Source organism: Physeter macrocephalus, chromosome 5, assembly GCF_002837175.3.
Source record: "Physeter macrocephalus isolate SW-GA chromosome 5, ASM283717v5, whole genome shotgun sequence".
In the NCBI taxonomy this organism is placed as follows: Eukaryota; Metazoa; Chordata; class Mammalia; order Artiodactyla; family Physeteridae; genus Physeter; species Physeter macrocephalus.
This window is the reverse complement of record NC_041218.1, coordinates 80,907,407-80,935,057: the sequence shown is the minus strand read 5'-3', so window position 1 is coordinate 80,935,057 and position 27,651 is coordinate 80,907,407. Positions and strand designations below refer to the sequence as shown.

Here is a 27,651-nt window from a genome sequence, read left to right as displayed (position 1 = left end):
AAGATGAAGAAAAAGGATATAAGCAATTTATCAGAATTTTTTAAAGCTCTGAAACTGAGGGTTATCATCAGTTAAATCCATGAAACCTGTAACCTGCCTTCATTAATCAAGCTTACTTTAATTGTTGCTATAAAAACGTGCGTGTCCTCCAAGCCTCAGGTAACCTAAACAGGATGTTTGCCCAAGTTGTTTAGGAACTTGGAGTCAGCTGTGTTCAGTTTGAGCTCTAGCCGGTTAAGACTGGTTAGGACCACTGACCCTCCCTCTGGGCATGTGGGAGTGTCCAGTGACCTTCTGACATCAGATGCCAAAAACTCCACGCTCAGAGCAGGCATCCCAAGAAGAAGTTTGTAGCTTAGTTTCATCTGCGCAGAACGATGATTACCTCACCTTTTTCTTATCTTCAATTAACCTTCCCCAGGCTCCCCACGCGTTAGCTGTCTCCCGTAAGTATCCTCAGTCCCTCGCCTTTGGGGAGGCGAATTTGAGACTTGTTTTCCCCATCTCCCCGCTTGACTGCTTTGTGAATAAACCCATTCCCTGCTGCACATCTTGGCATCTCCACGTTTGGCTTGCTGTGCATCAAACAAAACTAGTTTGGTAAGACTTCCACATTTCCGGATTTCAGAACATTCTGTTTTATCCTCCTTCAAAATTTAGCTGTATGAAAAACTCTAAAACATTTAGATTGTAATATTCCTACCACAGACCACGTTCTCTATATGTTTTCTCTTTAAACTACAAGAGAAGGTATTCGTGTGAGATAATTCATTGTGTGAAAAGCAAGGCTTCATCTTAATTTGATGTGCCTCTCACCTTTTTGAAGTGGGTGCATAGCGAGAGCATGCATTTCCATCCCAGGCACAGTAGGGGTCTCTGGCAAGACAACAGTCTGCACAAGCTTTCCCGTAAGTGTCACATCTGTGCAGGGAAAGCTGAGCCAGTCCATCTCGGGAACCAATGTACAACTGTTGCTGCAAATCAGGCAAAACAAATGCATTAGAAGCATCTTCCAGACGAGTCTTGAGAACTTCCCTCTTTTGAATACCACATCACAGACCTAAATTTGTCTCCTCGGGTGCCCTGCCCGTTATAAACACTTCCACAGAAACATAAGGAAGAGTAAGATAAGTCAGTCTTCTATCCCTGGTTGGATGGCGGTTTGAAGATGATGACACAGAATTGGACAGCATTCTAGAGAGCTAGAGTAACCTTGGCAGTAATTTAAGAAGGTCAAAAACCAGCTGCTAGACTGAGGAATTAAGATGTCAGATTCTTTCTTAGTAGTTGAAAATACACTCTGGTAGATTATATCAAGCACAGATGCTAAAGGCAACACTGATGGTCTTCTCCTGCCATGGCTTCTTATATAAGAGTTGACTGAAAAGAGGTTTATAAAAAACTTTCCTGTAATTTTAACTAACCAGTTCATTTGTTAATGAAGTACGGATCCCTGAAGGAAGCTGAGTGATAAGTGAGAGAGAAAGTATTTGGTATCACTGTGAAGAAAGTATTAAGGAGGTTTGTGGGATGCTGTATCACACGTGAAAGCCTGCAGGATACTGACCAACTCAGCAAATAGAATCACATTTTGAAAATAAGTCCTGAAAATAATGCACTGCTCCCTACATGTATTCACTTGAGGGTATGTGGTGGAGGTAGAGGGAGGGACGATAGCAAGTGAATAAGCCATAGTCTGTGCCTTCAAGTAACTTACGGTCAAGCCTAGTGGACATGCCAAACTTTAAATGGAGGAAAAAAAAAATCTGAGAAATAGATATTGGCACAAAGAACATACATGAACTCCACCTATAGAAATCTGTCTTATACCCCTACCACCCACTTAAGACCTCCTGGAGGCTAAATGTGGACTTTGTTTAGTATTTTACTATATAATTCTCTAGCATTTGATACCAGTAAGACTAAAGCCTCCCTGAAAGTCTCTTCCCTTTCTCCTGTTCTCCCTCTTTATTTCTGCCTAAGACTTCTGTTTCCTTCGATGATTCCTTTCTTTGCATTGAACATTGGGTTTCCCTCTTTGCGATTCTCATCTTTACTCTTCTTCCTGTACAAAGACTCAGAGTTACTTTGAAAACAACATAGACACGCACACCCTGATTCCCCTAAATCTAGTCTTCCTACCCTACCTTGACCAAGAGACACCATCCCAGTCACCCACCTCAGGAATCTGGGAGTTGTCTCTGAATCTTCTTTCACTCTCACTCCGTCTGCCACCTTATCTCTCTGTTCTCTTACACAGCACTCTCAAATCCATTTCCTCCTCCCTCTCCACTGCCCCTGCCTTTGTCTCAGTCCTTATCATCTCTTTCCTGGATGACCTGTAAGTGTCCTTACTGTTTCAGCTGGCTTCACCCTTGTTTTCCGGTCACCCTCACCTCCACCCTCACCTCCACCCCAGGACTCAGTCCCTCTTCCACACTGCCACACCAGGCTGCTCTCTCTAAGAGGAAAATCTTATCATGACACCCTCCTGCTTAAAATCTTTAAAGGTTTTCATTGTCTTGGATAAACTTGTTAAACTTCTCAGGAGGGCATCCATACAAGGATGTGTCTACTCTTCTTCTGTCTTACTTCCCCAGATTCCTTTCTAGCCTCCTTGCCCCTTGAGTGCAGGTATGCTCTCTGCGCCAATTGTACACAAACTTATTAGAATAAGTTCTAGTCTTTCACTCTTCACGCCTTTTCAAATGGTCCCCTCTTCTACTCGGCATATGCTTCCCCATCCCATCCTTCTTTTTATTTATCTGGTTACCTGCAGCATCCTTCATAGCTTGAGTTGCCTGTCTCTCCCTGCTCCCCTGGCTCCCTTTTACACCACTTCCTCTCCTCTCTGTCTCCCTAGAACATGGTTCCATTATTGCTCTACTTTGTTAGCACGCTCCTTTGCCTTCCAGCTCCATGTGACTATTGGGCTGTTTGCCATTGCAGTCCATAGTCTAACTCCTAGGCTCGCTGATTAAAAACCATCTTTAATGTTTAGGGCTACTATTCTACATGAATTACTTTACAGCCTTGACAGAATGACATTCTCATGAGACTAGGAAAGTGAGTTCAATTTTCAAGAGCCAAAGGAAGGGGAGAATGTATTATTCAATTAATGAAATTGGGTCCCGTGTCTCCTAAGGCAAGGCTGAAACAATGCCCTATAATCAGTTGTAAAAGAAACAAATAATCTAAAGCTTTTTACACTATTTATAATTTAACTTCCAGTTTCAATGGATTTTCCCTAAAATAAAGTTTGATTCAAACAATCTTTCTTTTGTGGCTAAGTTTTACACAAAAATTAGAAAGTACCTGCTTCAGAGACAACTCCATGTTCAAGATGATTGATGAATGCTGAAAATAAAATTTAACTATTAATAAAGATAATCATGAACAATCTTGGAGAGTAGCCAATATTTTGTTTTATCTTGTACCAAGGATAACTGGAGTAAACTTTAAGCCTCTGTTATATAGAGGAGAAAAAGATCTTAACGTTTGCTATTTCCTTCCCATGTGTAGTGATTCAACCTTAATAAAAATTATCAAAATAGTTATTTTTAATTCTTATTCAAGAAAAATTACCTAAATGTATGAGGAGACACTCTGCATTGAAAATTGTTCCTGGTTACCCTCAAGGTTTCTCCCTCTTCTGACTCTGCTTATCTTAACTGCTTCCATACAATTCAAACTAGTGTTGACAAGAACAACTCCATAATTATTTATTGCCTCTTTCTGCTCTTACTTAGATCAGTAGTTCAAAAACTTGTTCAAGTAGTAAAATTCTAAAAAGTTATAGTGCTTCTTGTGGATGAGCATATTCTTTATAAAACACTGCAAGATACGATGCACATGGTTTCACGACATGAAAGTTTTATTTGTAGAAAACATGCCTCTATGCGTGCAATACAAAATTTAAAACATGAACACAAAAGCTACCAAACTAAAAAGGATGGAATGTTTAAACATTTTTTTAATCTATCGTCTGTGTCTCTCTATATATATGACTATTCATTTCTCACCAGCCAATATTTACTAAGCAATAAACACAAGCAGATATTAAAACTTTAAGAAAATTTATGAAAAAAATGAAATGTTAAATGAGAAAGTTCTATACAATAACTTTTTTTATGAATTTAGCAAACAGGGTCATTATTTAATCTTAACAGTGGAATCCAAACAATTCCTCTTGGTCAGTAATAACCGCTGAGTAGACTTAGTCTAATGTGCCTCTGTGTATTATGGGGGCTTTATTTTTGCCCTCTGGGTTTGCACTTATATTTGACATTGGCTTTTCCCTCAGCAACTACCCACGACTTTGTTTCTGGTAGATTCCAGAGAGCAGGTCTTGTTCTTGTTAACTCCTGGACCACTATTATCATCACAATGTAAACAGCATCCTGCGGAACCCAGCCCGTTAATTAACTTGAGCCCCTCAGCAGAGAGCTCTACTCTCTTTTAAGGCAATAGAAGTTTACATGGAAACAGTCTATTTTAATAAACTGTCTCAACAAAAATGGTATAAAAGACAGCATATTTTTTAAAAGCTCTTCTAAGAAAGGCAATTTTATTTCTAATTTCATTTTAGAAAATAACTCTAAAGTGAATTTCATTGAAGATCTACAAAGAATGCCACAATTCAAATTTAGTACTGTTAAAAGTCTAAGGACATTCCCCAAATCTGGAGAACTATTATTTTAGATCTACTAACGCTTTTGGTGGTTGAAGGGAATTTAGCATACATAAAGACTTACTATCAAGCAACTTTAAAAAAAATTCCTTACAGAAATGCAGGGACACATGATTTATACACTCTTCCAGTTTCCTTAAATTCAACTGAGGAAAAATTGAAAAGTAAAATTTATAAAGTAGAAAAGCATCTGGATAGTAAAAGAGACCCTAGGCTTTCATCTACAGTGGCGATTTGTCTGAACATATGCTTAGAGAACTCAGTCATGAGGGGCAACCCAGGAGCCCCAAGTTCAGTGATATTTCTGCAGGGGAAAATGAGTCCCATTCTTAGTTGCTTTTAAAACTTTTTCCTTCACTTAAGGAAAAGAAAAATAAAGAAGCTAATTGCAAAGACTTCTTCAGAAAGAGTGGTGACGTACTGACACGAACATGTCCTATATAAGAACTGCTCAAGTTCGTCATCGCTTCTCCCGGAACTCTGGCCTAAGTCTTACCTTGAATATGTGTAACTCCTCCAGTACCACCTCTTCCATTTTCCACTTCTCCTTTGAAATGCTGACAACTTTTAGGACTGTTCCAATGTCTGAAAAAATACATTACACATGATCCCGTTGTTTCTACTTCAATGTTTAGTTAAGCATTTTCCTAGCAACCTTCACATGGCTCCCCTCATTTTTTTTTCAATGCCTTTCAAGCAATCAGGTTAAACAAAGCATGCGAGAAGTGAAGCTTAATGTATATGATTCTCCACTTTTGAAATACTATAGCTTTCAGCTCATAAAACACATTTACACAGAAAATATTAAAAGACACACATTCAGAGTGTATTCCTAACACAAGGAATAGAGATGTCTCCTTTAAACATTAGTTGAAAGGGTAACAAAAGAGGAACAACATTTCTGGAACTTAATTTATTTATTTATTTATTTATTTATTTTTGCTGTACGCGGGCCTCTCAGGAACTTAATTTAAAAGGTTAAAATACATTAACAAATTTTCTCTCTCAATGTAAGAAATATTTATTCAGTACTTATCCAGTTCACCATGAAAGATAAATATATATATTTTTAATAATCTTAACAAATGGAAGATAAATCATTAAAGCTATCTACGTGGGGGAAGTAGTAGCTCACTCATAAAATGTATTTTACTTACAGAAATATAATTAATGATCTAGAAAATAAAATTTTGTCTAAAATTATTTTAGTTCAATTTAAAAGAACTAAACTATTATCACAAGATTAATCATATATTGCAGTCCACAAGGTGGCATGTTATTACAGAAAGACGATCAAAAGAACATTTTAGAAAAAAATCCCATTTGGAAATTAATGTATAGACTGACTTACACATAAAAATAAATTTAAAATAGTTGCTTTTAAACTTCTGAGCACAGAGGTTGAAGTAGGTTAACATGTATGGTAATATCCTATTTGTACAAAATAGTCTGGATTATTTGTTTTTAAATGACTCTAGGATCTTTGAAAAATATTAAATATATATTTTCTGAATGTCATAATTGAAAATCAATCTATCTTAGTAGCCTCATAATTTTCTAAGTAAAAGTTAGGTAGTACCACCTAGTGGCTAAATGGCTTTTCTGACCCTGAAATGTTGAAGAACTAGAAATGAGCTTTGGGTGGGCAGTGCAATTAAGGGGCAAGCTCATTAGAATTAATGACAAACTAATTATTTCATGTTTTGACACTTCAGTAGTAATCTCTGTAGTCTTGAAAGTATTACTTTTTTCCCTGGGCCTTGGTACTGCCATCTGCAACATAATCAGGTTTGACAACTGGTGTTCTTGAAAGTCCTGAGTCTGTCACACAGACGCTTCCTAATAAACCTAACTTTTGTAAAACCAATATATTTTTTTAAAAAATTATTCTAAAATTGTTTTATACTCCTAAAAACATTTCAATAAAAATGTCCATTTTTTAAAAACTCATCAAATTTCTATTTCTTTATGCAATGCGTGATCCATCAAATTACATAACATTATCTAGGATGTAATGCTTTTGTTTTAATGATACACGTTATCTTTACTGCCAATACAATTCACAGGACATTATTAGATATTACTTTTTTTTGTTTTGAGATGCACCAAATAAGCAATATTTCTTTCCCTTGAAAAAAAAAGGTAGTCATTTTATAATTACTGAGTTGGCAGTCAAAAAAATAAATAAAATGGGCTCTAATAATGAAAGTGATACTTAATCCACAAAATTCAAGGACAGGAAAAATAATCACCAAGTAGTTTCTACTTTAAGTTCTTTACAAATTAATGATTAACTTTTTTGAAACCACCATAAGCCAACTAAGTCAGTGATTCTCAAAACTGGGTGAAGGGATCCTTTGGGGTAAGATTATCAAATATCTCTGTAGAGAGAGGGAAATGTGAAGTCTGAAAATAGAGAAGCTTTGCTTTACCTACTTGTTTTAGTCCATAGTCATTCAACAAATATGTATTGAGCACCTCATCTGTAGCAGGCACGTTGCAGTCGTAATATAGTCGTATATTTTGAAATCTCACATAACACTAATGGAGGCTGGGAGATATGTATGATCGTCAATTAAAAGCACATGTTATGCAAGTTAAAAAAAACACTGACTGGGTATTAGCTAATAGTTACTCATTTTGATTTTGGCCGGTAAACTTTTTTGAAGTTTTTGTTTTGTTTATCTAATAATGAAAAATTCATTTGAAAGAAGGCATAACCTGGCTCTAGCATACCTGTTCCAAGAAACATCACATCGTACTGGCCATCTTCTGCGACAACGTGATCCACCACAATCTGTGTCAGTCTGTAATCCACATTGATGCGCTTGAATGTTGGTCCTCCCACAACTGGATATACTGATTTATACATCACAGGGTGCCGCTTTATGAAACTGATGACATCGTCTGGAAAATCTCGGGTGGATTTAATCAGTGGGTCATAGGTTTTGCTTGGACACTGAAAAGAAATGAGGAGGGGAGTAAAGGCATTGTTCACACATCTGAGAAATTTTCACTTCTAATAAAGTTTTTAAGGCTTATCATTGATAATATTAAAGGAATGGTCAACAGGATCGATATGAAATCACATGTATTGACAGATGTAAATAAATGCGGCTTACCTGGAGTGTATATAAATCCAGTTTTTGCTTTCAAAAATATTCTTAATTATTACAATGAAATATTATTCAGCCACACAAAAAATGAAATCTTACTATTTGCAACATGGATGGACCTTGAGGGCATTATGCTAAGTGAAGTAAGTCAGACAGAGAAAGACAAATACTGTATCATCTCACTTATGTGTGGAATCAAACAAAAGAGCTCAAAGATACAGAGAACAGATTAGTGGTTGCCAGATGTAGAGGGTGCAGGATGGGCAAAATGGGTCAAAGGGTACAAACTTCCAGTTATAAATCCTGAGGATGTAATGTGCAGTATGGTGGCTACAGTTACTAACATTGTATTGCGTATTTGAAAGTTGCTAAGAGTAGATCTTAAAAGTTCTTATCACAAGAAAAAAATAATTGTAACTATGTATGGTGACTGATGTTAACTGGACTTATTGTGGTGATTATTTTTCAATATATACAAATCCCGAATTATGTTGTACACCTGAAACTAATGTTATATGTCATTGATGCCTCAATAAAACATTAATTGTGCACATATTTTAAATCTTTTATCAATGTCCAGTTGGGCTCTTGCTTTTGAGATACTTTTCAGTTGCATAAGCACAAGTAAACATTGATAATTCCAATCCATATCTTTTCTTCCAAGAAGTATGACTTCAGAAAACCAAATACAAAACCCCCATGCTAGATATTTGTATTGTCTTTTGAACTTTTCTCTGCTTGAATTAGCCTCAGATCTCAAAAGACAACTGTCTTTGCTTGTTGGCAGATGGAATGGCTAATGATCATCAAAGAGAACCTTATGAAACAAATTATCATGCTTATTAAAGCTTCTCAATGTTTCTCCAAAAAGATTTCTAAATTATATCCATTTACCTGTATTTTCTAAAGTTTCCAAAGTGAGCTCTTTTCTTGCAAAGGTACATGAAATTTGAGTTGAAATAATTAAGAAAGTGATCTATAAACATTATTATTTTCAATTTCCTTTAATTAAAGTAAAATTTCAGTTTTAAATTAAAACCATGATGGTTAATAAAATGGAACAAATCAACACGTCATAAAATTACTTGTAAAATAACTTTAATAGTTTGATATCATAATTATCTAGTTTTTCCTAACTGGCGTGAAAATTTACTGTGAGCAAGTCAACAACTCTTCCCCTAAAGGATCTGTGGGGAAACCCTCAGGGAATTTTTCACTTCTGTCTGAAATCTCTTCCTGTGCGCCTTTTTACATCCACTAATTCAATAGTTAGCATACCCTGCCCCCTGGTGGTAAAAGTAAAAAATTCACACTGGTATGAATTCAATGTGCCTCTATCCAAAAACATGAAAAGGGAATTACTTCGTAAATCCCTTCAAAATATTACTTCAAATATCTCCCCTCCCACATACTAAATCTATTTTATGATTTTATTATATTGTAATTTAGTAAGTTATCTCAGAGAGAACAATGCTGTTACCACATTTGAATTCTTAATTGGCTAATATTTTGGAATGGAAAAGTTTAGCTGTATGATGCAGGCACAGAAAAGAAAATGAGTAATATTAAGGAAAGTTTATAAGAAAGTGCTGCTTTTTCCCTGTTTTAGTTTTTAGACAAGTTGAAACATAATCTCCACTGAACTGAGCCACTTATACCCAACACTAATTAGAATCTTGTCAAGGCTCGAAATTGTACTTCTGAAAGCATTCACGAGCGTCATTCTCAAGGAACTAAAGATACTGGAGTTAGTCACAATAAATTACCCTGACCTCAAATTTACAGCAATAAAATCACAATAGCTCACTAAATTACAAGAAATAGCAAAGAAGTACTTTTTAAAAAAAATCTGTTAATAATTTTCTATAAATAGCTTGAGAATATATTTATCTTTCATAAGAATCTTGCATGTGAAAAGAAACTGATCTTTTCTTGATCAGTTTTATTGACTTGTCCCAGGTCTGCACCAAAAAGGTTAGAAATGTCCTAGAATGTTATTCATTTGGTACTTACTGATCATATTCCTAGCTGGATGTTGGTCTAAAGATCTAAGTCTGTATCTTCAGTCATTGTTTCTAGCACTTTGCTTTCAGCCAAGTGAAATCTGTCAGCTCAATAATGCAAGGAACCCTATATTAAGTAGATTAAGCTGTAACTCAAAATGGATACGGAGCTCAAATGATACAAAGCTCTTGCCCAATTACAGGCTGCATGTTTAAGACTCAGTCAAAGGCCATTCATAGTGGGCTTATAGCTTATAATGCCTGTGGTACTATCTGGTGGGTCTATTATTAAAATCAAAGCAAATGCAAGATTTCTGCCTGCATTACATTTTTGAAACAGCCCTCCAACTTAAGAAAAACATCTCTTTTGACTTTGTAGCTATAATCATGCAGTAGCCAGTATTTCAAAGGAAATAACATCGTGCCATTCAAGTCAGTTTTTTATATCAAATTTTCAAACCATAAGAAATTTTAATGTGAGAAAGGATAGGTGAATGAAGCTAGGAACATTCATCAGAGAAACAAACGTGATAATTTTCCTCATTGTTCACCTCTGACAAAGAAGTTTAAGTGTAATAAAATCTAACAAAAAAAGAAGAGAAGGGAAACCTGGCTTCTATTGACTATTATAAAATGATCTTTGAAAATGTATTTTTTTTCATATGGCAGCTTTTCCTCATGGCATGCTGCCAGTGTTTGGATAAGATCTTTATCCTCTAGGTTGCTGTGTGTGATCTCTCTGGTCTGCGTCTCCACTCTACTTTCACAAATGAAAGTGATTTGGTGGAGATACTCCCTGAGGTTTAAGATAGTACAGTTTGAACTAAATATTAAAAACCAGTGGAATTTCTCCTTTGATATCATAGCTGCATCTCACACAGATCTAAAAATAACTTGGGATGCCAAGTATCTTATGCAGGTAAATGGAAAGTAGGAGAGAAAAATTCCATAAAGGAAAAAGAGAAAGCGTGGGGAAATGCTACATCTAAATAACCATATTCAATTATTTTCCTTCCACAAATCCTAGAAAACTTTCCTATTGCAGCTATACATCACAGGTATTAAAAATCTAACGAATTTTTCTCTGTATGTATGTATGTACTTTAAGTTCTACCTGCTGACTCAGTCCATCTGAATATACTGTAGAGGGCAATTTATTTCTGCTTCCAGCTTTCTAACATTTGTCTGACTTCCATCACTTTAGCTCCTGTGACTGTAAGAAATAAACCAGGGAACTACTGTTTCAAAAAACTCTAAGACAGTTTAAAATATAAAGGGAAAAAAAAAAAGAACGAGCTATTACCAGAGCTCTAAGATGTCCATATCTTGCTGGAAATAATACCAGCACAAGAGCAGAGGAGAAAAGGACCTGCCTAGGCAGCTCTGAGATGAAAGGGTAAACCCAGCGGCAGCGGCAATAAGCCCTGGTTGCATGCCTATCTCCCAGGGCTGGCTGCCACCCTGACTAGGTGTGATCGTGTTATGCTTGGCACGTCTGCGTGTTTGCAGAGGGCCTTCAGTCGTGCAGTGGGAAGCAATGGATAAGAGGAGAAAAATGGGTTTTATCCAATGAGAGAACTTTGCCCCTTGGCAAGGCCCCAGACAGCTGTTACAAGTTTTCTCCCACTGCTGCTTCGGGCTATTCTCTACAGGTTGCAGTTTCCTTTTAAACAAATCAGAGGGATGATGAGTACGAGTGAAGACATGGCATGAGGAACAACTGAACCGGGCTTTCATTTTTAGCAAAATGGGAAAAATAAGCTAAATGTGTAAAGAAGTCTCATTTTTATTTATAAAGTAAAACATGCAAATTTAATAGGTGCCATCCTATCCCCCTACTATTCCTCTAAGAGTCAGTTTATAACATATATGGGCAAAGAAAGATGCTAATATTCAATCTGAGATAGAAGGGCCGGAGATATAAATATACAGGTAAATCTATCTTTTTTTGAAGCTTCTCTTTTCTTTAGAAGAATTTCTATACCAGAAAAATGAAAACATGATTGAATGGAGTAAGTAGCCTGGGACTGGGAGAACCTCATTTTAAAAGCGAATGTTGGCCCTATGGAAAAGAAAGCTGAAAGCCAGTTGAAGAGATTGATTTGTTATTTGAATCAGCTGCCTTTCACCATTTCGGAGAAACACAGCCTATATACAGTTAAAGGAACATGGTAGAGATGTTTTGTCATACACCCTTAGGAACTTGGAGTCAGGAGGCCCAGATTCTAGACCTGCCTCTGCTTCTCCTTTCTAGAATCAAAAACCTAGAAGGGTTAGAATTAAAGATATCCTATCCAATAAGTGGAAAGCCATGCAGTGAACAAATGTTGGGGGAAAAAAAAAAAACCCGTGAATTTAATATGATAGAGAGGCATCTATGAGCTAGTAATACGTAAAATGAGATTTTCCCAAAGATTTCCATATACTTTAAATCAATTAGGAACTTTAGTTGAAACAAAAGAAACACCAGTGAAATTTTAGACATATTCTTCAGATGCATAAATGAGAAGACAGTGTGACACTGTGAGGGAATTCTTCCATTATTTTTTTCCATCCCATTTGGATCTCTCACAGTCTAACACTATACAAATCAAAAGGAAGTTTAGGATACGACTTTTGGACTCTCTTTCTTTTTGCACCCTTATCTTTGAATCAATCTTAAAACATCTTTTTTTCTAGAAATATAATCAAGAAAATCCTTACTTAATGGGGCCAGTCTAGGTTACAACTCAGATCTAATTTAGGGGATTCATGAAGACATACAATTCTAAGAATAATCAGCTCTATAAAAACAGTGTGTTACATGAATATGTCATTGCTCAAGCCAAATATTTTAGGTAGATCAGGAGAAAACAGGGTGTCCGAAGAGTTTTGGAACTCATGAATTTCATGTTTTATTTCAAATCCCTGCTGTTGAGGACCTGGGCCAAGGTAGAAGTTGGAATTTCTCAGCAGTCATTCTAGTTCGAAGTGAAGTACCATTGCATATATCCAGTCTGCTATAAGAATTGAGTTATTGTCATTATGTATTATTATCCTATGATATGATACACTATCTCCAGGATTTGCTCTTTTTTTGAAGCAAAATCATAAGTCAATCTCAATGAAGGCTGCGATGCTTAGATATGTCGGAGGAAAAAACGCTTTTCTTGAACAGGTGGATATGCCAGGACCCGCAGCTGGTCCATGACAGAATTTTTAGTAGGATGAAGTTTCCAGTGGCCGTGGAAAAGAATTTTGTGAATTTTTTCACTGCCTTTTACGTGTTAGAAAGTTTAATAATTTGGTGGGAAATAAATAAGGACTGTTAGACATAACCTCATCCACATCACAGTTTGGGAGATTTTATCTCAGAGCAGAGAAGGGACAGTAAAGCCTCTCTTGCAAAGAGGGGAATCTATTTACCTTTATTTTTCATTTACTCTAGAGAAAAACCCATGTGAGGAATTGTACATGGTGGGGCTTCTTATTTAGACAAAGACTTGAAATGTTATAGAAAGGTCGAGATTTCATTGCTTTACATAAAATGGTAGCTGAAAAATCACTTAACATTGTCTTTGTAGTGGGTCAGTTAAATCAAGGATCTGATTAATATATGAATGTGACTTCAGAAAAAGGATTTTAATTTTTTCTAAAGATCTGAATTCCTAAAATAGAATTGGAGAGGGGAAATGTTTATTCAGGGATTACTTGAGATTAAACAACTCTTAGTTTTTACAGGACATTTCAGTATTTTTCTCTTTTTCTCACTAAAAGGACAAGAGCATATTATCTATACTCAGGTATACACCATAGAAGGTCAATAAACATGAAGAAGGAGGCTAGATTAGTGGTTTTGGTAGTTTATGTGACTTAACAGGAAACAAAAGAAAAGCAACAACGACAAAAACAATTAGGAAGTTCTAGCTGAAAGTGAGCATATGTATTCAATGTGTCCAGTGTCAGACAGTGTAAGAGGCAGAGCTGGGGTAAGAGATCACGTCTTTAGTATACAGTCAAGGATGCTTTTCATCATCTCGTGGTGTTCCTTGAACTATGGCTTTGCTTCAAATGTTTGAACCAAGGAATTCACAGGTATTCTCAGAGTCACCATTTGCATCACCTCTTTCTCATACCTGTACACACAAAAAGAATGCGTTTTGCTGTTGTTTAAGCTATTAATGGGAATTTTAACGTATTTATCATTCACCAGTATATACATAGAAAAACAAGGTATGAAATTAAAAAGCAGTACCTATAACTACCTCTTTTTGCTCCCTACCAAAAATATGAAGCCTTAGTTGGGAAATTCATGAGTAAGTTTTGATCTTTAAAAGTAAAGGTGAGGGCTTCCCTTGTGGCGCAGTGGTTGAGAGTCCGCCTGCCGATGCAGGGGACACGGGTTCGTGCCCCGGTCCGGGAAGATCCCACATGCCGCGGAGCGGCTGGTCCCGTGAGCCATGGCCGCTGAGCCTGCGCGTCCGGAGCCTGTGCTCCGCAACGGGAGAGGCCACAGCAGGGAGAGGCCCGCGTACCTCAAAAAAAATAATTAAAAAAATAAAAAAGTAAAGGTGAAACATTTAACAGTAAAAGCAGTAACTATTTGGGAGGAAATGGAATTTAAAAATGAATTGTTATTTTTACAAAATGTGAGGTTTAGAAATTGTTTAAAAACTATGGGAAAATGATTCAGGAGCAGTGAAACATACATTTCTTTAATGTTTTAACTTCAAAAACTGCACATTTTGGCTACTGTGAATAGTGCTGCAAATGAACATGGGAGTGCTACTCTATCTTCAAGATCCCAATTTCAATCCATTTGGACAGATATCCAGAAGTAGGATTGCTGGATCATATGGTAGTTCTACTTTTTAATTTTTTGACAACCCTTCATACCATATGTGGAAACAACCTAAATGTTCACTGACTGATGAATGGATTTTAAAAAGTGTCTATATGGTTTCCCAGGTGGCGCAGTGGTTGAGGGTCTGTGCCTGCCAGTGCAGGGGACATGGGTTCGAGCCCTGGTCCGGGAGGATCCGACATGCTGCGGAGCAACTAGGCCCGTGCGCCACGGCTGCTGAGGCCACGTGCCACAACTGCTGAGGCCTGCGCTCCTGGAGCCTGTGCTCTGCGGCAAAAGCCACCGCAATGAGAAGCCCATGCACCGCAATGGGGAGTAGCCCTGCTCTCCACAGCTGGAGAGAGCCTGCGTGCAGCAACGGGGACCCAGCACAGCCAAAAATAAATAAATAAAATAAAGAAATTAAAGAAAAAAAAGTGTCTATACATATAGTGGAATATTATTCAGTCTTGAAAGAAAGGAAACCCTACCACTTGTGACAACACAGTTAAACCCAGAGGACAATACGCTAAGTAAAATAAGTCAGCCATGAAGGACAAAAACTGCTTAATTCCACTTATATATATATAAAACATAGTCAAACTCCTAGAAGCAGAGAATAGAACTGTGGTTGCCAGGGGCTCGGGGGGGTGGAAAATGGGAAGTCATCAATCAGTGGGTATAAAATTTCAGTTACACTGGGTAAGTTCTAGAGAGCTGCTATACAACATTACAGCCTGTAGATAATAATACAGTACTGTACACTTAGAAATCTGGTAAGAGGGTAGCTCTCACGATAAGTGTCCTTACCACAATAAATTTCTTTCAAAAAGTCCTTGCTTCTCACCTTTCTGATAAGAGAATAGTTTAAAAACTGAAGCTCACTTTCAAGTAAACATGTATTAATATTTACATTTATGCATAAATCATAAAAACTCCTTATCAACACAGAATGAAACTACAGATTAAATTTTTAATAATAAATCAAATGTCAAAAATAAAACCTTCTGCCTTTACAAACCTTCCCTAGATTTTTTTGCCTGATCTCAGTTTGGTTTCTATATCTGACCTGTTATCACTCATTGTATGGTAGATTCTTCCATACTGCGTTTCACTTGGAACTTATTACCAAGACCCAGCAGTTCAGTAAGGCCCATCTGAACGAAATATAATTTGTTCAGAGACTCTGTTTGGACACCAGAGGGCAGAAGAATCACTTGAAGTGAAGGAATTCTGTAAGCGAATCTTGTGCATTCTTGAATTTCCAGGCTTATTAACACTGTAGAGTAGTGATATCATTGTAAGGCTAGGAGTTTAGGTTTGACTTTTTATCACAGGAAGTACAGAAGTCTGTCAAACTAAAAAAATTAAGTAGCTACGGCACACAGAAAGTTCTAATGTTTATTTACCAGAGTGATAATGTCAACAGAAGGCACTGCTGGGAGAACAACTTAGAATTCAACCTCAATAGCAATATGGATGAGAAAATGTAAGTGCAAAGGTGGTTTTTTAAATTATTTAAAATTTTTAACGTAAGTGGAAAGTGGCTTTCAGATTAAAGATCCTGACATTTCATAGAAAGCAAGTTATTCAGCAATGCTTTGATTAAAGTAAGACGTGTTCCCCTGAATTACAATAAAATAAATGACAAGTGCAATAAGGCTTCAACACTTCACTATTATTTTTGTAGAGAACAGACTGATCTCTGGAGAAACAGTGTAAGGTTCTGTTTGGTTGTTTGATTTTATCACTTTGAAGGCAGAATGGCATGGGGGTTAATGGCATTTGATTTGGAGTTACATGGCTCTAAATTTAATCCTAGTCTCACCACTTTAAAAACTGTGAGACCATGAGCATGTGCTTACCCTCACTGGATTTTTCTATTTATTTTTTAAAATTGAAGAATAGTTAATTTACAATGCTGTGTTTGTTTCTGGTGTACAGCAAAGAGATTCATTTATATTCATATATATATATATTCTTTTCTCAGAATCCATTATAGGTTATTACAAGATATTGAATATAGTTCCCTATGCTATACAGTAGTACCTTATTGTTTATCTATTTTATATATAGTAGTGTGTATCTGTTAATCCAAACTCCTAATTTATCCCTCCCCCCTCTTTCCCTTTTGGTAACGATAAATTTGTTTTCTATGTCTGTGAGTCTATTTCTGTTTTGTAAATAAGTTCATTTGTATCATTTTTTTTAGATTCCACATGCAAGTGTTATCATATGTTATTTGTCTTTCTCTGTCTGACTTCATTTAGGATTATAATCTCTAGGTCCATCCATGTTGCTGCAAATGGCATTATTTCATTTTTTATGGCCGAGTAATATTCCACCATACATATAATATAAATCCCATATCTTCTATATCCATTCATCTGTCGATGGACATTTAGGTTCATTGGGCTTTTTCTTATCCATAAAATTGGGATAATAATATCTACACCATTAAGTTGTCTGTAAGAATGTACGGATAACATGAGTCCTTATTACTGTGTCTGGATCATAAGACGGGTTCAATAATGGTTTTTGACTAAAATTTCTGAGCTGGAGGTTTGTAGAAAATAAGACTCATAGCTTCACTTAAACAAAAATTACTACAATTAGGCTACCTTAAAAAAAACAAAACAAATGAGCAAGTATGTCAGGAGAATATGTAAAAATAAATGCAGTTAATTTTAGGTAGAGCATTCAGCAGCATATTAATCAGGTGAATTTAGGGGATAGGTGAGTATTAGAGAATATCAAAGAATAAAGGAAAAAAGACTGGTCAGAAAACTTCAACATCCCTATTCACTCTGCCATGTTTGGTGATATGATATTGAGAAAATTATTATTCTGGGCATAAGTTTCCTCCTCAGTAAAATGAGAGTGAATTATGCTGTGTCTCTCATCCATTCCGGTTCTTAGATTCTCAAACTTAACAAGAGTCATTACTTGATACACTGTGAAATATAATTTCAGTGATTAAATGATAGAGTTATTTAAATGGTAACCTTAGTTTATGAAAAGCTTATTTGTGTAGCAGATTTTCATATCAGATAGATGACATTCCTAACTTCAGCACCAGCCCGCCAGATATAAAATATAATGTGGAAAATCTGACTAAGCATTGTATGCAACTAAAAGGTAAGCTATCACTGAAAACATAAATAAAGAATTAAGGAAGCCAAAGGTTACACATTTACATATGATTTTAGACATTTTCAAATGTGGTCACAGAGATTTCATAGAGAGTACAAAAGTAGCTAGTTACTTCGAAATAACTGATACCCTTTAGTTACGGTGGCTTTCTCGATACTCTTGCAAACCTTTCAGGGGGAGTGGTTATCACTATTCTTACAGAGAATTAATTGGAAAAAGATGGAAAATTAAAAAAAAATTTAAGTATCTCAGTAATATTATTTTACATAAATAAATTTTTTAACTGGCTTATCTGGTTGCTCCCCATCTAAAACCAGTGTAGACACAATCTGAGTTTAGTTCAGAACAAGAGAGAATGCCGCTTTTAACTGAAACTATAAAGCAAGATAAATAATCCCTGACAGTAACTAGGATATATTTTTCTTTCCCTAAATTCTATAAAAGAACATAATGTACCTGATCAAAGAGAGTGTTCTAACAGAGTCTTCCTAAGGGAGACTTTGTCTTTCTGTCTCAGTTACCAACAGTGGCCCGAGTATGGGCTACGGATTAAAGATTAGTCACGGGCTTCCCTGGTGGCGCAGTGGTTGCGCGTCCGCCTGCCGATGCAGGGGAGCCGGGTTCGCGCCCCGATCTGGGAGGATCCCGCGTGCCGCGGAGCGGCTGGGCCCGTGAGCCGTGGCCGCTGAGCCTGCGCGTCCGGAGCCTGTGCTCCGCAACGGGAGAGGCCGCAGCGCGGGGAGGCCCGCATACCACAAAAAAAAAAAAAAAAAAAGATTAGTCACGAGGCATAATTCTCAAAGCTTAGCTTCAGATGCGAATGTGTTTACACATTTACAAAAGCATAGGAAAATAGTGATGTTTAGAAGGATAAAAGAATAAATTTGTTAAATAGCACTTCCTTATGCCTGATGATATTTTTCCTTTTATCTAAATTATTAAAAAGAAAAGTATTTTTGGTAGTGTGGATACAACTTATTCCCTAGATTATTCTGAACTCTTCAAGAAAATATCTACAGTGTAAACACTTTGTATTTCGAGTACTCCAACAGCAAAGGCTGCTCTGTTTAACATAAGGAGGTGCTTCTTTCCTTACTGATGAAAACCCTCCTCACTGACATGTATGTTTTACTATTCGGGGGTCACGTATCAGAGAAGTGCCCGTGTGCTTCTGAGCAGAGTCATGTAAGGTGGGAGTTGACTTTAGGCTCCCATGACATTCACAGGTCTCTCAGGGAGGAGCAGGGAAGTGGTGACAGCAGCCACCTCTGCAGCATCTCCAGTCTACACTGTCAGATGTGATCTGGATGTATCGGCAGGTGGTCATTTTGATAATCAACTTCCTAGTATTATAAGAATCAACTGCTGTATATAGGTAGGGAAATAATTTTCTGTAATGAATATGGGTGATTTCAGTCCCAAATTCTTTCTCCTGTAACATACAGATAATTAAAGATTTGTTTTTAATGGCCTGAATGGTCACAGTCTTTATTTTTTAGAATAAACATATGTAGAAACAATGCAGAGTATGACAGTCTCTGACACTTAACCCCAGAATCCTAGTATGGTAAAATTTCCCCAGCTAGAGAGCCCTCTGAAGTTTTACAATCCTCCTCAAACAAAAAACAAAAAACAAACAAACAAAAAAAAACTCAAACAACCTTCACATATATAATCATTATCTATACTATGTATATTCAGTAAAAGGTCTTCCATGGAAGGGAAAAATAGATATAATTTAACATAAAAAGTTTTTAATGTAGTGTCAAAGTACAAGGACTCAGAGCTTGGACTCTACCAACAAGGTATCTGGGTTTAAAACTCAGTTGCATCACTCACTAGCTTTGTGACCATGGGCAAGTTACTGCACTTACCTGTGCCTGAGATAGCTCATCTGTAAAATGGCATTAATAATAATAGCATTTGCTTTATAGAGTCATTATACATATTACATTAAGATTTATAAAGCCTTTAGAAGAGTACCTACACCCTATGTTACTGTTTAAAAAAATAACAAAACGAGCAAGTACAGCTTTGATGTTCAAAGAAAATTAAAAAGTGAATATTGAAAATCATAATATTTCTTGCAGAAAGTTTTTTCCACCAAAGTTGAGATTATCCTATAATCAGTTCAGAAACATCCCTGAAACATATTGAGGAATTACGAAAGGGAAAATAGACATGGTTGTAAAGTGTGGTTCCCAAATTTAATTAGGTTACATAACAGGAAGATGAAACGATAATTTCAGAAAGCCTGCCTACCAGCTGTTTTCTCTTCAAGAACAAACATAAGATAAAACTCAGTAGAATTAGATGGGTTACATCAATGATTTTTCTGGGATTTTGATGACTATTTTGAGCTCTTGGTAGAAATATTCATAACGAATACTAATTTTTTAAAAGAGGCATTTTACCTTTATATTAGACCAATTAACTAATTCTAAAATATTTAAATAACAAACTGTTTTAATCACATCAACAAAACAAAAGCCTTCCATTTATAATGCACATACAGATTTTAAATTGCAAAGTTTTTTCAAAACAGATGCAGAAACTCTGAAACACATTTCTTACCTGTTTCATTTCTGCTCTAAACATGATTTATACTATTTGAATACAATTTTGGACTCAGAGCTTTCTATGTCTTTTCCACATCTAAAATATGCATATAATTCCAAGGTGCAACATAATAAAGAAAAGATAAATGCAGAACAAGAGAATAGATCATTTAAATGAACGTTTATAACTGATGTAGTCTTTTTAAGGTAGAAGTGGGGACTAGAAGACTCTTAACTACATGCAGAGCTGTATGTGATGAATAAATACTTATTAGCATTTCCTTCTAACTTGGAATATTTGTCATTCTAGATACTAAATCATTCTGACGATTCTATAGACATGTTGAGGATAAACACTATGTTCTCAGAGTAGTCTGCTCCTTACGATATAGCCCATTGTTTCCTGTAGTATTTAAAATTCGTACTCAAACGAAAAATGTTAAGTTCCAGTGAAGGTCAGACATACTAACACATCACTGTAAATAAACAGTTATTTTAAAACCACAGTGCATGTTGCTGTGGTGAATAGCATAGTTTATTATAATAGGATTAGGAAGAGAATATGGACTTAAAATACTTTGATTATTAAGTATGGATACATACTGTACCAGGTCGGGGATAAGGAATTCTTCCATCATACTGCACCCAGCGATGATCTGCACTTTCCTTATGCGCATATGGACCATTAAAAACTGCTCTGATGTCGGCCATGCTATACACACACACAGCAGAGCCTTTGAAGATGGAGCTGAGAGAAAGCAACATGATTCAGTCATTCACTGGTCCCTTCAGTGGACATTCACTGAGCACGTGCTATAACCAGCTGCTGTGGACACATTTATTCGGGACGTTCTGTCTGACAGGTGCGGCAGACAAAATGTGTGTATGTCCTCAAGGAGCTTACAGCCAAGTAATCCTGAGTGAGTTTTGATAACACTTGTATTACAGGTAATTATAGTAAACTAAGCAAGCACACAGATGGGTACCCAATACAAGGCTGTCTGGTAAGTTTTCAGGGAGTAGGTAGCATCTAAATGGACATCTGATGGACAAATAGGAATTACCTGGAAAAATTGGAGGATAGACAGGAATATGCAGGAAAGAGTATTATATTTATTCACGTGCTCTTGAATTTTATTTGAAGTTATTATAGCATAATGCCTTCTAAAGAACTTACAAAATCAGAAGTTACATTACCTACTTTTTTAAAAAAAGGAATATTTAGATGTGTAAATAATAAATATTTATCTGTTTTCTTAAAGTGAGTGAATGTCCATAAATACTGGCTATTAATGATTTCCTCAAATAATTTTTATTAATTTTAAAAACACTGAAATAATGCTTTTGCTCCTTTTTGAATTTCTGAGTTTATGTATATAACTTATCTGATGCTTAAAATTAATCATGATTACACAGGGAGGGGGCGCATCTAATTAAGAAGAAGCAAAGCTCCATAGGAATTCAACAAATTTTTGCAAACTGATGATGAAAACTGTTAGCAGCAGCATCAGATATTTCATCTTGGTTTTATTTCCAGAAATTAAAAGGCATTTTCTCTGAATCTAAAATTTTCAGTGATTCCTGTTCTGAAAAACAAGATCACACTTTATACTCTGAGACTTAGCACTACACAAATGAGTTGAGGATTCACTAACATGAGTAACTCAATCATTAATCATTCTTGGAATGACATTAATGCAAAGCATCAGGAGCTGATGGTAAATAGGCAGCTGGGAGAAAACTAGCTGCTAAGAAGGGAAATGATGGCCCCATAAAAATCATATGACCTGCCTATGATACTTTAAAGGAATGACACATCATGGTGTTATTGCAGATTAATTACATCTTCTCACAGGACCAAGGATGTGACTTGCATCCTGACATTACCTCAGTCTTCAGGGCAGCATTAAAAATAAAATAACAAAGTACACCAGAACAAAGAGCTTACTTGTAACTTCACACTCTGGGTGGGCAAAAACTCGATAAGAGAAAAAGAGAACTATCTTGGGACTACATTTCTCTGGCACACATCTATGTCTTGTGTGTGAAACACACAGTGACTTTAAAGAAAATTCTGTGAATGGAAAGATGCCAGGAGAACCAGGGCTGAGATACTTGACTTGAGTAACTACAGGCACGTGCTCTTCCTGCACCTTTTTAGTTCAGATATAAATGAGCAGAAACATGGAGTTCAAAATAGCAGCTTCTTAGGATATCTTCTCTAGCCTCATATTTAAATCTTTCCACTCTAAGTTTATAATTAACCAAATAGTATTTTGTTTTTGATACGTTCTGAACCAATAGTACATTTGACTTTATCCATAAGGTATTGTGAACTAAATGACAGTAATATCTCAGAAAATAAATTATAATTTTCCCACAAAATATTTTAATAATTTATTCAAAAGGAGGCAGTAAGACCATTTGTCTAATACTAATGCCAATACTGCCAATTCCTCCAATACTGATGGCACTATACATTGATGACGACCGATAGCAGCGCTATGGAAAAAGTGAAAAGTATTTCAAAGAATGTAACACAGGCAGTAGTAGGTAACAAGAATAAAAGTGCACTTGGAACAGAGTCAAATGTAAGTTAATGAATTAAATAAAATTAATATTAAATAAGATTAAGTGGGGGTCCAAATATTCTCTGAGAAAGCTTCATGGCTGCTAGGACAACTTTTAAGGAAGTCACAGAGCCTCAATGACAAGTACAGGACAGTATTATGCAGAAAGAAGACAAGAATACAGGCGTAGAAATTAGGAAGATACTTTTAGTCCTAGTCCCAGGATTACTACTAATTGGCTACTCTTCTTTGGACAAGTACATGTAATACAAACTTCCTTTGCCTAAGTTAGTAGAGCAGTGATGATATGGTGATAATAACAGTCACACGCCCATCTTTGCAGAGTAATGGGGAAGTGCAAATAAGAGCATGTGAAGACATTTTAAAAGTCAAGAGTGTCATCTCATGATTACAGCCTAGACAATGAGTAAGACATGTATTTTGTTGGTATTACTTCTCTGTCATGAAGCTCAACCTATTTATTATGATTAACATATGTATGTGCCCTTGTATCCAGTAATTGTAGTCTAGGAATTTAGCTCACAGATATACTTGCTCCTACAGGGAATAGCGTATGTACAAGGTTAGTCACTGAAGCATTATGTGTACTAGCAAAGGACTGGAAACAACGCAAATGCCTAGGTACAGAGGACTAGTTAAATAAATTGTGTTCATCCATATAGGGGATACTTTGCTGGTGTAAAGAGAACAGAGACATTTTTATGTACTAATATTAAAAGATTTCTAGGAAACAATAAATGAAAAAGTAAATTTTTTTAAATGTGTGTTTTTTCACACAAAAGGAAGGGACAAAAAAAACATGTATTTTCTTACATAGATACAATTCTCTAGAAGGATTACAGGCATTTTTTTTTTAACTTACCTGGTTGTGGTAAAGACTCCATATACTACAGGATTTCTTTCATCTCTTGTGGGGAGTAAGTAAATGTCTTCTATTAATAGGAAAAAAATAATGATTCTACATTTGTATTTTTCAGTATCACGTTTGCTTTTTCTTTAATAATGAAATGTTCCTGAGACTCTAAACAGTATATAAAATTAAGATAACAGTGAAAGTCATTACACTATGACATCAGAAATTAAGAGGAAAAGACAAGTTCTCACTAGCTGTGTGACACTGAATTGAACATTCACCCTCGAATGTGTTTACTTCAAACACCTATAAATGGGATGGTTCACTTGATAATCTCCATGACTGTTTCCAATTAGGAGTATGTGATTTCATATAGAACAGAAACTAAAAACAGGTTATTTTTACCCTCCAGTGTTAAAAAAGTGTTGTCCTGTAATTGTGTCAACTTGTTAGTAATTCAATTACCTATTTGGTAATAATATGAAAATAGCTAGACTAGTTCATTCCTTGTGTGGTATTGTGTAATTACTTGTGCAACACTGATACTAAAGTATATGTAAATAATATTCTTTAAAACATCATTTAAGAGGTTAGCATACTTATATACAGCATGAGAAATTATCCACGAATACTGCATATATAATTTAATACTGTAAATACAATACTGACACAAATCATTCAATGATATCATCATTTTTACACTGCACGGCAAAACCCAAAAAAAGTTCAAAAAGTAAAAGCTAATGATACTAACTTTATTTACAGCTGAAAAATTCCTTCTAGAATTAGCGTTTAGAGGAGTAAAAAGGGGAAACAAAAGAGAAGAATCTAACGCTTCTCAGAGTACCCTTTTTATTAAAAAGTCAGAGCGACAGAGTTCACCAGATCTCCAGGGCTCTCCAGCAGAGGGCATCTACAGAATAAGGAACCCAAGTTCTTGCTACCTATAGCCAGTGGCTCCTTCCAAATAAAAGACCACATGAAGAATGGATGGGCTTTGTAGTCCCAGAGCTAGTATCTTTCCGTCTCTTGCTGCAGTTTTGTTTCCCTCGTAACTTTGAGGACACTCACAAAAGGGGAACTTCTTCATTACGATGAACACCCAGACCTAGAGCACCTCCAAGTTCTTTGCGTGTGGGAACTTAGTAAGCACCACTCCTGCAAGCTGTCCTGGGCTTTATAATCAGGCATTTGGGGCTAAAATAAATTAAATGCTGAATTACTTAATTAGTAAGACTTTTTTAAGAAAATAGAAACGTGACTTACGAAGCTCATCAAAATGAGTATCTGCCCCATCACTTCCAGGAATTGAGCAAATCAGTCTAGCCTTGAGAAAAGTGGTCCATTTGTTGATCAGGCTGCGTTGTCCTCCTACATCATTCTGGGGGGAAAAAAAAAAAAAGAAAACAAAATAAAGATACAGATTTACCAACATGATTCTATCACCAACTAAAACTTGTGGTTATCATAGGCAGTGTCTTATTAATGTCATTGCTTTTACAAAGACAGAGAGCTTGCATATTTAAGTCCTTGAATTTTCGAAGGAGGGAAAAGGCAGTTTTGTCCTTCAAACTTAAATGCTTTTCTCACAGTTAAATGTGCAACGTAAACACCATAGCTCTGCTGAATGAGCAGATGCGTGCAAGCCAACAGTAAATAACGCAGGCTTGGAATCGACTCCCATTTCTGCCAAGTTTTGCTCTATGACTTACAAAAGATTATTTAATTCTTCAAGTCTCTGTTTTCTCATTGACAAAATATGATTAATGCCTTGAAATATGGCTATTTTGATTATTAAATGGAAAATTTCTGTCAAGTGCTTAGCACAGGCCAGGCAACTTGTGTTAAAAAAATGTTACCACTGATTTGTACATTATGCATATGATTTAGATGAATTATTTGAATACTTTAGAAATATGCCTTGGTAGAGACCTAAAAACAGTCTTTTCCAATTTTAGTACCCTACTAATTAACACAAGGCAACATAAACATACACATAATAGCATACATATAAAAGTAATCTTGTTTTAAATACTAATTGATGTTTTTCCACATATTTTATTCTGAAATATTTCATTAAACATGTTCTTTAGTGGGAGGTGAATGAAATGGGGGAAGGGGGTCAAAAGGTACAAACTTCCAGTTATAAAATAAATAAGTCATGCACATGCACCCCAATGTTCATTGCAGCACTGTTTACAATAGCCAGGTCATGGAAGCAACCTAAATGTCCATCGACAGACGAATAATGTCTGTCGGATAAAGACGGATAAAGAAGATGTGGTACGTATATACAATGGAATATTACTCGGCCATAAAAAGGAACGAAATTGGGTCATTTTTAGGGACGTGGATGGATCTAGAGACTGTCATACAGAGTGAAGTAAGTCAGAAAGAGAAAAACAAATATCGTATATTGATGCATATGTGTGGAACCTAGAAATATGGTACAGAGGAACCAGTTTGCAGGGCAGAAATAGAGACACAGATGTAGAGAAACAAACGTATGGACACCAAGGGGGGAAAGCGGCAGGGGGTGGTGGTGGGATGAGTTGGGAGATTGGGATTGACATGTATACACTGATGTATATAAAATGGATGACTAATAGGAACCTGCTGTATTAAAAAATAAAATAAAATTCAAAAAAAAATACATAAAATAAATAAGTCATGGAGATGTAACATACAGCATGGTGACTATAGTAAATAATATTGTATTGCATATTTGAAAGTTGCTGAGAGTAAAAAAATAAATTTTCAGCCATATATGGTAATGGACATTAACTAGACTTATTGTGGTGACCCTTTTGCAATATATACAAATATAAAATCATTATGGTGTACACCTGTAACTAATGTTGTATGCCCATTATACCTCAATTAAAAAATGAAAAAATGATATTCTTTAGACATTTAGCAAAACATAAGCATTTATACCAATTAGGTAGAATAAACAGGGTTATGCTGTTCAATAATTCACCATAAAGGGATATTTTTCTTATTTTTAATTTGATATGTCCCTGTGAACACTAAATTAATACGACTTTGTTTGACTCAACTAGATCTGCTATGCTTATGATAAATAAATAAGGATGTTTCATGGTATAAATACATTAAGTACTTAATTTTGACTTTCAAAAATTACTTATGAAGCCCCTATTTCCATTAATATATTTCCATTTAAATCTAAATTCTATAAAAAGTTTTGTCTTTCATGCAGTCTGTGTTCCATAAAGTTAATAAACAGTTTGCTGTCAAATTTCAGGTCTGAATATCTAGGGACTAGCTTCCTTGTGATTCTTTTATCTCTGAAAATTAAATTAAAGAAAAGTATCTACATGACCACTCCAGACAGACAGGAGAATTCAAAGTCATATAAATAGTGGCTCTTCTTGAAGAAAGAAATGGGGAGGAGGAGAGGGAAGGGAGGGCAAGCAAGGTCATTGAGAATGGAGACCATAGCTGTCTTTATAGCCTTAACACCTCACACCAAGGGTGTACCGTGACACCCAGAGTGAACGGTGTTTAACATCCCTCTCTGCTAAACAACAGAAGTATTTTAAGTAATAGCTCTGTATAAATGAGTAATAATTATTATTTGCTTGAGTTGTCCTTTAGGTTTATAACAAACAATTTAAAAAGAAGAATAATTTAAAATTTTAAATACATTCAAACTCAATAATTAGCACGAACTCACATTTGCACTTAACGAACAAAATAATCACACCTCATAATTTGCACTATGTCTCCATGTTGCAAGTTTTTTTTTTTTTTTTTTTTTTTTTTGCAGTACGCGGGCCTCTCACTGTTGTGGCCTCTCCCATTGCAGAGCACAGGCTCCGGACGCGCAGGCTCAGCGGCCATG

General features: G+C 35.9%; 1 protein-coding gene across 3 annotated transcripts in view; it reads right to left on the bottom strand.

The window, feature by feature from the left end:
* The window catches only part of SEMA3D (semaphorin 3D), a 217,114-nt gene that overhangs the window by 22,587 nt on the left and 166,876 nt on the right, over positions 1–27,651 (bottom strand). For all 3 annotated transcript variants that reach the window (XM_024131021.2, XM_024131035.3, XM_024131030.3), the window contains 7 exons: positions 25,053–25,167; positions 23,796–23,865; positions 20,946–21,090; positions 7,427–7,649; positions 5,187–5,275; positions 3,316–3,357; positions 817–974 (listed from right to left, as the gene is read on the bottom strand). In XM_024131021.2, coding sequence (XP_023986789.1) covers positions 817–974; positions 3,316–3,357; positions 5,187–5,275; positions 7,427–7,649; positions 20,946–21,090; positions 23,796–23,865; positions 25,053–25,167 — 842 coding nt within the window. The remainder of the gene's footprint in view (positions 1–816; positions 975–3,315; positions 3,358–5,186; positions 5,276–7,426; positions 7,650–20,945; positions 21,091–23,795; positions 23,866–25,052; positions 25,168–27,651) is intronic.